This window comes from Penicillium odoratum (genome assembly GCF_028828045.1).
Source record: "Penicillium odoratum strain IBT 22623 chromosome Unknown utg000008l_segment0_segment0, whole genome shotgun sequence".
In the NCBI taxonomy this organism is placed as follows: domain Eukaryota; kingdom Fungi; phylum Ascomycota; class Eurotiomycetes; order Eurotiales; family Aspergillaceae; genus Penicillium; species Penicillium odoratum.
In genome coordinates this window covers 965,657-980,847 of record NW_026643150.1, presented here as the reverse complement: position 1 = coordinate 980,847, position 15,191 = coordinate 965,657, and the positions used below count along the sequence as shown (strand labels likewise).

The 15,191-nt window shown below is 48.8% G+C and overlaps 7 protein-coding genes across 7 annotated transcripts; 4 read left to right on the top strand and 3 right to left on the bottom strand.

The window, feature by feature from the left end:
* Window positions 1–1,750: 1,750 nt before the first annotated feature.
* On the top strand, window positions 1,751–3,189 carry N7520_010597 (ANP1/MMN9/VAN1 family protein; the record flags this gene model as incomplete). The annotated part of the gene is made up of 5 exons (XM_057144530.1): window positions 1,751–1,923; window positions 1,977–2,608; window positions 2,661–2,708; window positions 2,761–2,976; window positions 3,023–3,189. 5 exons carry the CDS (start codon window positions 1,751–1,753, stop codon window positions 3,187–3,189), a joined length of 1,236 nt encoding a protein of 411 aa, XP_056990284.1.
* Window positions 3,190–5,260: 2,071 nt separating this feature from the next.
* On the bottom strand, window positions 5,261–5,829 carry N7520_010596 (uncharacterized protein; the record flags this gene model as incomplete). Its single annotated transcript, XM_057144529.1, has 4 exons — window positions 5,261–5,290; window positions 5,349–5,512; window positions 5,638–5,693; window positions 5,744–5,829. The coding sequence occupies 4 exons, from the start codon at window positions 5,827–5,829 to the stop codon at window positions 5,261–5,263; spliced, it is 336 nt and encodes a 111-aa protein (XP_056990283.1).
* A 514-nt stretch (window positions 5,830–6,343) lies between these two features.
* Window positions 6,344–8,156, top strand: N7520_010595 (uncharacterized protein; the record flags this gene model as incomplete). The annotated part of the gene is made up of 5 exons (XM_057144528.1): window positions 6,344–6,524; window positions 6,593–7,009; window positions 7,064–7,857; window positions 7,910–8,002; window positions 8,058–8,156. 5 exons carry the CDS (start codon window positions 6,344–6,346, stop codon window positions 8,154–8,156), a joined length of 1,584 nt encoding a protein of 527 aa, XP_056990282.1.
* Window positions 8,157–8,305: 149 nt separating this feature from the next.
* Window positions 8,306–8,962, bottom strand: N7520_010594 (uncharacterized protein; the record flags this gene model as incomplete). Its single annotated transcript, XM_057144527.1, has 1 exon — window positions 8,306–8,962. The coding sequence occupies one exon, from the start codon at window positions 8,960–8,962 to the stop codon at window positions 8,306–8,308; it is 657 nt and encodes a 218-aa protein (XP_056990281.1).
* Window positions 8,963–9,672: 710 nt separating this feature from the next.
* N7520_010593 (E2 SUMO-conjugating protein UBC9) lies at window positions 9,673–10,375 on the bottom strand (the record flags this gene model as incomplete). The annotated part of the gene is made up of 3 exons (XM_057144526.1): window positions 9,673–9,954; window positions 10,011–10,260; window positions 10,341–10,375. 3 exons carry the CDS (start codon window positions 10,373–10,375, stop codon window positions 9,673–9,675), a joined length of 567 nt encoding a protein of 188 aa, XP_056990280.1.
* A 737-nt stretch (window positions 10,376–11,112) lies between these two features.
* N7520_010592 (asparagine synthetase B) lies at window positions 11,113–13,375 on the top strand (the record flags this gene model as incomplete). Its single annotated transcript, XM_057144525.1, has 8 exons — window positions 11,113–11,138; window positions 11,249–11,299; window positions 11,363–11,388; window positions 11,547–11,582; window positions 11,645–11,793; window positions 11,848–13,106; window positions 13,166–13,270; window positions 13,330–13,375. The coding sequence occupies 8 exons, from the start codon at window positions 11,113–11,115 to the stop codon at window positions 13,373–13,375; spliced, it is 1,698 nt and encodes a 565-aa protein (XP_056990279.1).
* A 298-nt stretch (window positions 13,376–13,673) lies between these two features.
* Window positions 13,674–14,953, top strand: N7520_010591 (porin; the record flags this gene model as incomplete). Its single annotated transcript, XM_057144524.1, has 6 exons — window positions 13,674–13,721; window positions 13,782–13,815; window positions 13,866–13,954; window positions 14,045–14,075; window positions 14,243–14,745; window positions 14,804–14,953. 6 exons carry the CDS (start codon window positions 13,674–13,676, stop codon window positions 14,951–14,953), a joined length of 855 nt encoding a protein of 284 aa, XP_056990278.1.
* Window positions 14,954–15,191: the final 238 nt, after the last annotated feature.

Genomic DNA, 15,191 nt, shown 5'->3' with positions numbered 1-15,191 from the left:
ACAATCACTTTTCCAAGAGTAACAATGTAGCGGATCTCATTCTATCAAGTTTCCGTGGGTATCCATCGAGTTCAAAGTGGTTGGCATTACATACTTTGCCTCGCGAAGTATTGCATCCAAAACTGCTTCGGGTGTAACGTGGCATCATTTAGTTTGTGGTACAAACACCGTTGAGGCTGCATTGGTGTCGTACCTACATATGATGCCTCTTCCAAGGTTCACTTTATTGGATCTGACCACAAAATTGTTTTTCGAACCGATAGGCTATTAAGTGCCATCTCATCATATTAAACTCTCATGTCGGATTTAGAATTGAGAGTCCGTAATCTCAATCCACCGTCGTCTTTTCGAATGCCTAAATTTTTCTGTTGTTGATTTGGTATATTCTCTGGTCTACACGACCCCTGCATAGTGGAGCACTGGAGCCTCGGTCTTGGTGGGGTTAAAGGCAGCAAGCAATATGTACACTGTGGATCAGAAAACATTTCAGAAATTTACATATGAAATCACAATACAGATGCACAAAATATTCCGGTCAACATTAGCCTACGGTACGCAGTAGCGATCAGTGCGACAAAAATCTTGGGCCACATGATTTACTAGCCTCACCGTCCTCACTATCTCCCACCCAGTCTCCTACTTTTTATCCCATTTCCTTTCCTACAGAACTACTTGTAAATTATTATGGACATGATCTAGTTTAGGTCTTGGAGCGGTCGCCGGTTGGTGCATCTGTAGGGCGCACATGTTAAGAGTATTGTTATACTACTCGAGCTTGATAACTATTATTTTCTGACATTTAACATATGGTTCCAAGAGTTTGTCGGACTGATCGCTATTGCCCACTGTATTCGCTGATGTTGAGCTGATCCATCTGATCCTCTTGACGGATATGATAATCAAGCGCCCAGAAAGTTGGAATCCCCAGTCATAACGGAATATGCGGTGATCAAGGCCCCCCACATGTCTTGGATAATATATTGTCTCTAAGGTCGTGATTCAATTAGTTGAAGCTTATCAATTTTTCATGACCTCTTATGTTTGCTCCATCTATTGGATTTCACTTTCAACATCCCTGCAAGTGATATTAGGGGGTCATAACGCCACACCCGGGCCAGACCCCAAGCACGTCGGGGACACGCAATGTTGGGATGAAAAATTATGAAGCCTCAGGGGGAGTACTCGTACTTCAAGTATGATATTTGTAGATGCTACAGCTTCGTTGAATTTTCTACCTATTCAAACAAGACTGAATACAGTATTCTTGTCGATCTTCCATGCTAAAAATAAAACCCAGGGTCTTTTCCGAAACCGACCAAAAAGAACATCTCCAAAAAAATCATGAAAGTAAAGTCTTTATTCAAATTAGACAAGATATGAAGAGATGAATGAATAGCTACAGTCAAAAGTGTAGAGAAAATAGGATCCAAACGCTCTGTAGTATATTGTAGTCTTGTAGATGTGGAGAGGCTTAAGTGTTTCGAAGGGCTGATTTGACCCGTTTCCCGCTTGGCAATTTCCCCCGTCGATCCGTCCTCCTCATTTTCCTCCTCCCTATCTGTCAACACTCGACGACCTCAAAACTCTCCAATCTCACATTCAACACTGTGGCCTTCTGCGCGTCCTCTAAGGCCTCACTCGTTCGGTCCGCAAGGGGTATTCGACGGGCCTCGAACCAGGTCCGGGATCGTCGCCGCTCCGGCTCCTGAAAGTCCAGAATCTCACACTCTTCACTTTTCCTATCCTCAACATGTTGCTACCCAAGGGTGGAGTTAACTGGAAGTCCGCGAGGTCGAATTTACCGCCATGGAGGGCGGTCCTCGTTCTCCTGACCCGCACTCGCTTTTTGATCTCCATTGCCGTCACCGGTCTGATTCTCCTGTTGTGGCGTGGCGTCAGCAAGTCCGCGTCGGAGATGCAAAAGTATGCAGAATCCACTTCCTTGCTGGGTAATGTACTCACGCTGTATACTCTAGTTTCTACTGCTATGGCTCATCTAAGTCGCCGATGGAGATGTCCATCAACGAGATGGTCGAGTGGAACGCTCATGCCCAGACTCCTGTCCTCTTCAACCACCACGCACCCTACACAGTGAACAACACCTCTATCTCTGAAGTCGACCTGAACCCCATCCTCTCATCTACCCAGGCCGTTTCTAACCGTGAGCGCGTGCTCATCCTGACCCCTCTGCGCGATGCCGCCCCCTACCTCGAGAAATACTTCGATCTCCTGTACAAGTTGACCTACCCCCACGAACTGATTGACCTGGCTTTCCTGGTTGGCGACACCAAGGATGACACTCTGGCCAACCTGGCTTCCGAACTCGATCGTATCCAGAATCACGCCGATGAGAAAATTCGCTTCCGTAGCGCGACCGTTGTCCGCAAGGACTTTGGCGCTGAAGTCGAGATGACTGTGGAGGAGCGACACGGTTTTGCCGCTCAGGGTCCTCGCCGGAAGGCGATTGGTCGTGCTCGCAACTACCTGCTTTACTCTGCGCTCAAGGCTGATCACTCGTGGGTTTACTGGCGCGATGTGGATATTGTGGACTGCCCCGAGCGCATTTTGGAGGACTTCATGGCACACGACAAGGATATTCTGGTTCCCAGTACGTCTCCTGGCTATATTGATTTGATGTTGGGCTAACTTGGATGTTACAGACATTTGGTTCCACCGCTACCGTGATGGCCGTGACGTTGAAGGTCGCTGTATGTCAATCCCATCCGTTTAGCCTAGCCATCATTTACTGACTCATTCCAGTCGACTACAACTCTTGGATCGAATCTGACAAGGGTCGGCGCTTGCGCGCAACTCTGGACCCGGACACCGTTTTGGCTGAAGGTTACAAGGAATACGATACTGGCCGTACCTACATGGTCAGCATGGGTGATTGGCGGAAGGACAAAGACGAGGAGGTCGAGCTTGACGGCATTGGTGGCGTCAACATTCTCGTCAAGGCTGATGTTCACCGCTCAGGTATGTTTACCCACAAATCCCGACTTATCATTTCTAACTTTCCAAGGTATCAACTTCCCCGCATACGCTTTCGAGAACCAGGCCGAAACTGAAGGCTTCGCCAAGATGGCTAAGCGAGCTGGCTACCAAGTCGTCGGTCTCCCCAACTACGTGGTCTGGCACATTGACACCGACGAAAAGCCTGGCAACCTGGGAGATCGCAAGGCCTACTAAGCCATGATAACCCGCCTTCTGATAGCCGGGGAACTGGCTTGGGCTACAGAGTTGATCTTTGAACCCGATCCGTCTCCGATTCACCCTCCATCAAACATTCTTGACCGTTCGAGCACGGCATCGCGCCGTGCCACGGTGTCCCTATACCTCTGTGATACATGTTCCTCTTTTCTTTTCTTTACATTGGAGGGATGTTTCGTGACGGAGGCCTAATGATTTCCATAATCCACTATCTTCGTGCCGCGTTCTAGGGAGTGTGTGTATTTGTTACCTTGGCGCTACGGGGGAAAACTCGGCAGGAACTGCAGGTCTATAGAGTTCGCCGTTTCTTGAGTTGATATACTGAATTTGTGTACGATGAACATTCCTTCTTTTCGAGAGAAATGTTCAGTGTGATGTCGCCTTTTTTTCTTCGCAAACTAAATTAGGGACCGGAACCGGACCGTTATTGTCATGTTGTTTAAAGCATTCGATCTGTCAAGGATCTGTTCTAATTTCTTTTTCTTTCCTGCATCTTTCCGAGGTTGTTCAAAATGGGATGGGAGATAGTATGAGAGCACATGCCCAATCTTATTATCCATATGCCCGGTTTGCACCTGGGTTGCCGTTCGGTGTCTGTATATAATCCAATGACCTTAGACTTAGTGACCAGCTTCAACTGGACTGCGAATTTCAAAGGTGGTGGGCATCTCGAGCTATGTCATGTCTACATGGAACACATTGTAACTAAATGTAGCTGTATATATGCATTTCCTCCTTTTACCTTCAACATTGAATGTTCCGCAGATATCCAGGCGTACTTTACCTATTGGGTTCACTAAGCTGAGAAGTAACCAATCAAGATGTACTAAGTACATCCCTTCCCATTTCTTGGTTCCATCATGAGAGGCGGCGATCTCTGCTGAGCCATAACCCGATTTCCAAACCTAGGCAAAGTATCCAAGAGAATCCCCTATGTATCTCTACTTTCATTTCAGTGATTTCACCATTATCACCTAATGAATGACATTGCAGCTACCTAATATTTAAAGCCAAGTTGACCGCATATACTCAGACCAATAAGGATAGTTCAAGAGATTTCCCTCCATATGTTTGATTTCATTTGATTTCATTTGCCTGGGTGTATTCACCCTGCTGAGCCATGATGTAGGACACGGACTGATATTCAAACCAATCAGGATGGTTGAAGAGGGTCCCCTCTCCATTTCTAGTCTCATTATTCATGGACAGTCGGTCATCAAAGTGTAGCTAAGCCATGATGACTGCATAAGGTAGACGAATCAGGGTGATTTAAAGAGGACCTCACCCTATCTTTGATCTCATTATCCGTAGGGCTATTTCCATAGCTAAGCCATGATGACTTCCTAGATTAAAATGTCAGACCAATGAGAACGTTTCAAGATGATTCTCGCAACATATCTGGTTCCCCATTCACCCGCCCTACATATTGGCCTCCTAGAGCTGAGCCACAATGACTGCATACTAGGCTTAGACTAACCAGGGTAGTTTAAGAGGACCTCATTCTATCTTAATCTCATTATCTGTAGGGCTATTTCTCTAGCTAAGCCATGATGATTGCCTAGATTCAAATTTCAGACCAATGAGGACGTTTCAAGATGAATCCCTCAACATTTCTGGTTCCCTCTTCACCAGCCACCGCTCATTAAATCAGAGCTGAGCCGTGATGCCTAAAGTAGGACGCGTAAAGCCAATCAGAATGCCCAAAGATGATTCCTTACCCCAATCAAGTTTCATTTCAATCCGAACCCTCCCCAAGTCTCTTATATTACACTGCTGCAGCTGAGCCGTGATAACTAGCATTTTGGGAGGGAACATATCAAAGCCAATTAGGATGCTCACAGAGCATCTAATTTAGTACGACCTCGTATCAGATGCCCAGACACCTACATTCAGCATATCATGGTGACTTGGCTTTCATAGGCTACCTGGTATTATGCTGTTGGGTATTTACTACACCACAAACAATACTAATAGAATAAGATACTTTCAATAGACTCTTATTTTAGAGATGCGAATGTATCATGCAAGTTGATTTTTTCTAAGGACAGGATTACAGCGGCACACGCGCAGCAGACTTGAACTATAGCCGGCATTATTAGTAAATAATCAAAGTGTATCTCGAGTAGAAAGTCACATACCGGGATAATCTGAGCCTTCTCCAGATCCCACACGCCAGAGACGCTGTAGATATCCTTCTCCAGAATAGCGCGGACGGCAGCCTCGTTCTCAGCCACGGCGAGAATCATGCTGCCCTTGAAGTTAGGAGCCTCGCCCTCAGCAGGGTGGGACTCAAGCATGGCACCTATGAAAAGCGACATTAGCGAATGTTCGTCGGATTCAGCGCGGCGAGTATAGGGTAGTGCAAAGAAGCCAGGAAGAGAGGGACATTAAGTGAAATCAAGACCACAATTGATGCATTGAACTTACCACCGACGACAACGGTGCCAGCAGCAACTAGAGGCTTCACACCCTCCAGGTGAGAACTAAACAGATCGTTAGCCTTTGCTGACAAACCATACGAGAGATGACTTACGGGCGGACCTCCAGGCGCTTTGCCTGGGCGCCAGGCTTATCCGGCAGGATGCAGAGGAATTCGTACTTGGCGGGAGCGGAAGACATGGTGCGAAGATGGGGATTGGTAATGAAGGAATTGGCAGGTCTGTAGAGGGGGATTGTGTTTGACGGAGCACGGAGGAATATCTGCCGAACGTGGGGGAAAGCGGGGGTTCGAAGAGCGTGGGCGAGAGTATACATAGTGTAACAGTGCGGGGATGAATTGAAGGGAAAGAGGATCTGAGGGGTTAGACCAATTATATTAGTTGACCGGATAAGATTAAATATGGAAGATTTTAGGACATTTCCCGGAAGATCCTAGCTACGGGGTAGATGGGGTAGCTATTGCACAAGTGTATACTTGTGGCACCACCTTATTTCGAAACTTGATGGTAACCAACAGTAGAACCAAACTCTTATTTGATTGTCAAAATGATTATTATAGTAATTAGGAAGCAAAGTGACATTCTATGGAATGCATAAACTAGATCTCATTGGCCGCACGTGATCGAAACCACGCGCTTATCAGAACCTCATCAGCTCCACACCTTGACAACTCCGTACAACCAAGTCGCCCGCCATGCCTCCAGATACCAATCCCGCTAAAGGCGGGGGCATGATGTCGCTTTATGCCAATCTGCTGGGTCCTTCCGCTGATACTGCGCCCGGAACTATTTCGCGCGCACCTGTCGTCTTTAAACAAGGCGAGAATGACGCGCAATCCGATGAGTCCACTGCAAAGAAGCAACAAGTCAATGCTGGTACTTTTGAATTTCTTTGAATGATCCCACCGATGCAAACGTTACTCACCTACCTTCCCATCCGACAGCTTCTCTTCGATTCCAACCCACCAAACGGCCACAACTTTCAGCGCAAAAGACCAAGCCCAAACCCGCTTTACCCAAGGCTCCACAACCTAATCCAGGCAACTCTGCCCCTGCCACGGCACCTGTAAAATCAACCTTGGCCGACTGGGCCGGAGAGGATGACGACTATGGGTATGTGGGCGAGAAGCGGCAGCGCGGCGGAAGAAAAAAGCGCAAGAAGAACCAAGAACCGCGCGAGGTGCCACAGAACTGGGACGACATCTACGATCCGTCAAGACCGAATAACTACGAGGAGTACCGACTTAGCGATGAAAAGATCCTCGAGGTCCGCGAATGGAAGGATCGTCTCTATGCGCATCGGATGAGACGCTCGCCGAGCAGGGACTCAGATAGTGATGACTATGACCGGCCTATGAACCGTATGCTATTTCAATGTTACTTACAGAAAAGACAAAGCTGACCATGCGTTTTAGGTCAATTTGCACCACCAAGCAGCTTCGCTCCGCCGCCGAATCTCAACGACGCGTCTCCACCCCCTCCGTCCGGCGAAGATGCCTTCACTCGTCGTGCACAGATGAGCCAACGCGAGAATAACGATATAGACATGCCTGACTACTCCCATTCAATACCACCACCACCACCACCACCAGAGGAACCCCCGGTTCCACCTCCGAATGACGCTACCGGCGATGAAGCATACATGCGTCGGATTCAACAAACACAGCCTCCACCACCACCACCACCTTCTCGCCTCGATGCATTCCAACCCAGCTCTGCGACCATATCTCGTGCACCTGTCCGATATACTCTCCCTCCCCCTCCAGCCGACATCCCAGCATCCGAAGCAGAATTGGCAGAAGTACTTGCCAAGGAACAACCTGGAGAGGCTGAAGCCGAAGCCGAAGATACTGAGGATGCGCCGCGCTCTCTGCGCCCTGGACAAAAGGGCTTTGCAGAACGTCTACTCTCAAAATATGGCTGGACCAAGGGATCTGGACTCGGTGCTACGGGCTCAGGTATAGCGAAACCATTGCAGGTCAAGGTTGAGAAACGGAAGAAGCGACCCGATTCCGAAGGAGGAGGTTTTGTCACACCTAGTGGACGGGGGACGATCATCGGTGGCAAGAAGAAAGCCGAAGATACAGGGAAGTTCGGGCCCATGAGTGAGGTAATTATTCTTCGAGGGATGCTGGATGGCATGGATCTCGAGACCGAGTTGGAAAGTGGAGAGTTGATGCAAGAGATCGGTGAGGAGTGTAATGAGAAGGTTTGTTTCCTCTGGCTTTCCACATTTCTCTTTGATACTGATTGCTTTCTAGTATGGAAGCGTGGAACGTGTGTATATTGCCCGTGATGCGGGCATGCCAATTCCCGTGTTTGTCAAGTTCACTAGTCCTTTATCTGCTCTGCGGGTAAGTTTGATCTTTGGAATGTTAAACCCATGTTTACTGACTAGACTGTTTGCAGGCAGTAAATGCTCTTGAAGGACGAATCTTCAATGGAAACGCCATCACAGCACGATTCTTCAACACAGAGAAGTTTGAAGGGGGAATCTACGTGGAATAATGTACTTATGACCCTGCCTGCAGGTATTGATATTACTAGCAATGCAACCATTTTAAATCTATGATATAAATTTCTCGATCAAAACGCCGAGCTCCCCCTATGCATGAAACCAAACAACACTATGATGCAAACTCGTGCTAATAACACAGTCAGAAAGTGAGCTGATTAAACAACTCCAGCTCATATGCATCCCAAACACGATCCAGCACCTTCCGACTCACCGGAATAGGAATCATAGAATGCTTCACCTGATGATCCCGCTGCCAAAAACCCCACCAAGAAATATCATCGCCCAAAGTAGGCGAATCTGGGACATCATCCTCGGTACAGGAGTTGGACGATTCATCCCAAGACTCCCTCTCCGAACAATCTAGCGAATCTAAAAGATCCTGCAACCCATCTAGATCAACCCCTTCATCATCCCATTCATCATGTCCCACATCAGACGCATTCTGAGATCCTGTAGCAAGCAGATCAGCGCCATCAATCCATAGATACATATGCCCATCTTCTGCCGGGTGACTACGACCTTCCAGGTCCCTTTCTTCCAGAACAAGCTTTGTATCATTGTCAGCGATTACTGGAACCTTGTCTGTTGTTTCCCGATGCTGAGGCTGCATGTTCTGCCAACGTCGCTCGCATTTACAGATGCAGCATTCTCCTGAAAGAGGCAAGTCAAGAACGGGCTGGTAAAGTGGTAGACAATCGTATCCTGTTGCCGTGGCGTATACACATGGGATAGTGGATGATTGGGATTGATCGAAGTGTTGACAGAGGACGTGGTACCAGACTATAGCATGACACATTTTGGGCAAGTGATTAGATTCTTCAAGTTGGGTTGTATAGGGATGAGAATGAGGATTCGGGATTCTTGGATTTGAATGTTGTTTGTGCTGGGTACGTTGGTCTTTATAAGTGGTTGATTCATGTCCCTGGGACAAGGACAAGGATGATGGCTTTAAAGTTAGCTGGAGAATTCCCGCTGATGTGTTTTTAGGCATGGATAATGGGTTCTTTCATGGTTTTTGTTTGGACTATTTTGGTATGTAGATCCACCTCTGTACTGGCTCTGTTGTCAGTTATGAGTGGAGTAAGCCAAGGTGGGGATCTCACATTGATGAATGCGCCTTTGTGCATCTTCACTCTTTTGATGTTGTCTTGTCAGAGCACAAAGGACTCGAAAGGACTCGAAATAGTCTGTCCCTTTACTACTTAGTACAGCTCCGGTTGTTGTACCCCAACCCCACGAGGCATCTTTGATGAGTTGTAATACGCAAGTACGGTTTTTTTTTATACAAATGACTTAGACTCTTAGAGTGATCTGCAAATACCATCCATTTGCTCAAGAAACGCCACGCTGGTGATCGGGGAGAAAAGCCGAAATGCTCCCTGCGCCGAGGTAGTTAACGTAATGCATGCGGGATTGCTATATCTCGCCATATCGCAGAAAGCACAATCAAAAATGTCACAACAAATTAAAATGCGCCGTTTGTAGCCATGCGCGCAGCCCGTTGCCCTACATGGGCGGGTTCTCCTTCACCACCTGGCGGACTCGTCGCTCATATGCAGGGCGATCCTTCTTAAACAAATTATAGGCATCAGCCTGAGCCGGTGACTCTGGGTTGGGATCATTAAGTAGATCCTGAATTCCGATCAGGATCTGGCGAATTGTAATAGCTGGCCGCCAGGCTTCTTCCTCGTTTAGGATGGACAGGCAGACTGTGCCGGAGGGGTAGACGTTCGGGTGAAAAAGCGGGGGAGTAAATTTGCCTGATTTATGAGCTTGATTAGTCGAGTTCTAGGAGTGTTGCAGTCATGGGTTATCAAGACCATAAGAAGGGTGGCAAGACGTACACTTGGGAGGCTTGGTAGGGTATTCTGGCGCGACGAAAGAAGGTCAGGATCAGCGTACGAGTCAACATGAAATGCGCAATATGACTCACCATCTGGAAAGAGCACGTCCAGCTTGTATACTCCACCTTCCCAGAGGGTATCTTTTTTGCCGGGCACGGCGCATTCCCAGCGCTTCAGGTCCAAGGTTCCTTGTGGCGTCTTGTAAGGCTTTGCGACGAAGCCAAAGGGGTGGTCACGACGCCATTGTTTCCTATGGAAGCGCCAAGACTGTCAGCACACGCTTGGAAATCGCGCCGTAGTGCGCTAGGTTATCCTCGCAAAGGCACATACCGCTCTTCTTGGAGACGATTTAGGCAAAGCGACATTGTGTTAAGCGGTGATAGATGGCCTGATGGAGAGAGAAATAAAGGCCAGAGTGAGATTATGGAATACAACCCACTCAAGGAGGACGAAGAGAGTAAAAGGAAATAGGAGGGATAGAAGTGAAGTCAAGCTACCTGCATCTGCAGCTCAACTTCAATGCGATTGAGATCGCCCCGCCAATCGGATTAGGTAAGCTCTTTGTATGTCTCTCATGCATGGAGAGGCATAGAAGACATCACTATGTGTATAAAGTATTGATTAGATATGATGACACTTGTATGTGGATTACACTTGTAACTGATCTAGCAAATAAACATAGTACAAACATTAAGGTGTCTTTCAAACGAAATCCATAGTCATACATATTACTCATGATCTTAAACACACACCGGGTGAATAGTCCCCACCTCAAATGGATGAAAGGAAAACCCTAGACCAACAGCCATAGAGCATACATATTTGGTCCTAATTTACTCAGGGGAAGGAACAAATCATACAGATTAAGGTAGAATAGAATTTAAACTAAAAAATGCCGAATAACAGCGGCAATTTCGGTGGCCAATGTTTTATCTTATCGGTGACTCAAAGACTGTCCGACATCGCCCCTCGCCGGAAACGAAAAAAAATCGCCTTGGCCCGATCCAAACTCCCCCAGGTTCCGAGATTAGTCAATCTCTCCTTCTCTTCTTCTCTTGACTTCAATTGATCTTCTACTTAACAAGAATATCATCTGCCCGTCATGTGTGGAATCTTCGCGTGTCACCAGTGCGTTATCACTTACCCCCATCCCACTTTCTATTTCCCCCCACTATGGCTTTTCCCCCGGAATAGTACGCGATGGTGGGTTGAGTCATTGCTAATCCGAACATTTACAGTCACCCCGATGTGCAAAAGTTCAAGCCACAGGCTTTGCGCATGGCCAAGGCGTAAGTCAATCCATTATTCTTCGTTGCTCAATTGAAGAATGTCACTAATTGCGAATCTTGCAGTGTGCGCCACCGTGGTCCCGATTGGAGTGAGTCACCGGAATGAAGCTCGAAACACATATTTGGAGTTGGGATATTGACATGGATATTTGACAGGCGGAAACTTTTGCGCTGAGAACACCAGTGAGTTAATTGACATTGGTTCTCCATGATGCTTAGATTGGTCGAGCTAACGGTTATTCTCTAGTCCTCACTCACGAGCGTTTGAGTATCGTCGGTGTTGGTATGTTGCAATTCTATAACAGCATGGTCTTCTCGCAGTTCATTTGCTCATATTCTACTCAGACTCCGGTGCTCAGCCCCTTGTCAACGATGATGAGACCCTTGCCCTTGCCGTCAACGGTGAGATCTACAACCACCGCATCCTGCGGAAAGCCCTGAAGACCAAGTACAACTTCAAGACTCACTCTGACTGTGAGGTCATCATTCCCTTGGTATGTGACTGGAAATCCTTGGACCTGCAAGAATAATGACTGATAGTCTTTCAGTACATGGAGCACGGTCTCGATGCCCCCAAGCACCTTGACGGCATGTTCTCCTGGGTTCTCTGGGACAAGAAGCTTGACCGCGTTGTTGCTGCCCGTGACCCCATTGGTATCACCAGTTTCTACCTCGGTCGCTCTTCTTCCACCCCCGGTGCTGTCTACTTCGCCTCCGAGCTTAAGTCTCTGCACCCGGTCTGCGACGACATTATCGCTTTCCCTCCCGGTCACGTCTATGATTCTAGCACCGACAAGATGACTCGCTACTTCGAGCCTAAGTGGTGGGACCCCACCAACGTCCCCTCCACCCCCGTTGACCTGAAGGTCATCCGTCACACTCTGGAGAAGTCCGTCCGCAAGCGCCTGATGGCTGAGGTTCCCTACGGTGTCCTGCTGTCCGGTGGTCTCGACTCCAGTCTGGTGGCTTCTATTGCTCAGCGTGAGACTATCCGCATGCAGGACGCTGCCCGCGCCGCCATAAAGTCTGGGGCTACTACCTCGGATTTGGTCGGTATCGACGATGAGAACGACCTGTCCACTGTCACCACTTTCCAGCAGCTCCACTCTTTCTCCATTGGTCTGCCCGGTGCTCCTGACACTGAGGCTGCCCTGGAGGTTGCCAAGTTCCTGGGCACCAAGCACCACGCCTTCACTTTCACTATCGAGGATGGTCTGAACGCCCTTGCTGATGTTATCTACCACCTCGAGACCTACGATGTGACCACCATTCGTGCCTCGACTCCCATGTACCTGCTGTCCCGTAAGATTAAGGCTATGGGCGTCAAGATGGTTCTGAGTGGTGAGGGTAGTGACGAGATCTTCGGTGGCTACCTCTACTTCCACGCCGCCCCCAACCGCGAGGAGTTCCACAAGGAGACTGTTCGCCGTGTCAAGAACCTGCACTTGGCTGACTGCCTGCGTGCCAACAAGTCGACCTCTGCCTGGGGTCTGGAGGCTCGTGTGCCTTTCCTCGACAAGGAGTTCCTGGAGGCCTCCATGGCCGTGGACCCTAAGGACAAGATGATCACCGAGGGCCACATCGAGAAGTACATTCTGCGCAAGGCCTTTGACACCACTGATGAGCCCGATAACACCCCTTACCTCCCCGACAAGATCCTGTGGCGCCAGAAGGAGCAATTCTCTGACGGTGTTGGATACGGATGGATCGACGGTCTGAAGGACACCGCCGAGCTGCATGTCACTGACGAGATGATGGCGAACCCCAAGCCCGAGTGGGGTACCGATATTCCCGACACCAAGGAGGCGTATGTTGCCCCGCCTGTTCTCTCCTATATTAGAAAATCGACTAACATCATTTTTCTAGTTACTGGTACCGTACCATGTTCGATGAGCAGTTCCCGCCTTACTGTGCCGGCACCGTTGAGCGATGGACCCCTACCTGGTCCAAGCAGAGCGATCCTAGCGGCCGGTAAGCAGAAATCGTGGAGAAATGATGTGATGTGGTTGAATACTAACCCGCTCTTATAGATCGATCGCCACCCACAACCAGAAGTACACTCACATTGATTCGTAAAGGAGTTGTTTCTCTTATAAAAAGTGAAGATTTCACCGGTTTTTATTTAGATATTCCATATAGAATTGGATGTATATACCCTTTGACAACTCTTCATTTTCCCCCGTAAATTCAAAGTTCTAGGATCGGAGCTGGAGGATTACCTAATCACCAATTACGGCGGATTCGCCCGGCAACCGAGCACCAACCAATCAATCACGGGACACTCAGGTGGCTCCCCCTTCTCCCAACATCACAACCCACCCCAACTCCCTTTCCTCTTCACCCCAAGTAACTTCTCTTGTCACACATATTCATCATGTCTGCTCCCGCTGCTTTCTCTGACATCGCCAAGGCGGCCAATGATGTACGATGCTCTTGGAACTGGAATATTTACTGCCGCATGGATAGCTGATACCGCAAATAGCTCCTGAACAAGGACTTCTACCACGCCAGCCCGGGTTCGTCTGATCCTTTCCTTTGCAAATCGCATCCACTAACAAGCTTCTAGCCAACCTTGAGGTTAAGTCCAAGGCCCCCAACGGTGTCACCTTCACCGTTAAGGGCAAGTCCGCCCACGAGGGTTCCATCGCTGGCCAGGTGAGTTTTTTCCCGCCTTCTCTTTACCGCGGAGAAGCATCAATTCCTGGGGAAAGCAAAAATAGATTGCTAACACCAGCTCCCGTATAGCTTGAGGCCAAGTACGTCGATGCGCCTACCGGTAAAGATCCCACTCTCCGCAAGCCACCCGATCCCGGCGTGCGCGAAGGTCGGCCCATGACGTTTTTCATAACTACCTCGGGCCACTTCGCGTCACGCCGGTGTTTTTTTTTGCTTTAACCAATACTGCCAAGCATACAATCAAGCTAATGATTCGTCCCTGCACAGGCCTCACCCTCACCCAGGCTTGGACCACCGCCAACGCCCTCGACACCAAGCTCGAGCTGGACAACAACATCGCCAAGGGCCTCAAGGCTGAGATCCTGACCCAGTACCAGCCCGCTAAGCAGTCCAAGGGTGCTAAGCTCAACCTGTACTTCAAGCAGCCCAACCTGCACGCCCGTGCCTTCTTCGACCTGCTGAACGGCCCCACTGCCAACCTCGACGCCGTTCTCGGCCACGAGGGCTTCCTCGTCGGTGCTGAGGGTGGTTACGACGTCAACAAGGCTGCCATCACCAAGTACTCCGCTGCCGTCGGTTACAGCGTTCCCCAGTACTCCGCTGCCATTACCGCCAGCAACAACCTGTCTCTCTTCTCCGCCAGCTACTACCACCGCGTCAACGCTCAGGTCGAGGCCGGTGCCAAGGCTTCCTGGGACTCCAACTCCGGCAACGCTGTCGGTCTTGAGGTTGCCAGCAAGTACCGCCTGGACCCCTCTTCCTTCGCCAAGGTGCGTTTCTATCCATGTTAACCGTGCAGCATATGTTAATCATTCTTTTCCGTTACAGGCCAAGATCAACGACCGTGGTGTTGCCGCTCTGGCTTACAACGTCCTGCTCCGCCCCGGTGTTACCCTCGGCCTCGGTGCTTCTTTCGATACCCAGAACCTGAACCAGGCTGCCCACAAGGTTGGCGCCAGCTTCACCTTCGAGGCTTAAATGTCTTAATCCCACCTGAGAGTGTCATGCTATCAGAGAAGTTCTTAATTCTTTGTTCCTAGAGCAAAGGCTTATTAACTATTGGCTTTTTCCCTCCAGATAATCAGTGTGCTTTACACCAGTGCTATCCACACTTTGTATATCAAATCTAAATTCCTTTTGTTTGATGATTCGATCTTGGAAGACGTAGATGTGTGGTTTCAAAGTGTAAAATACGTGCTATATTGTAACAATGTAC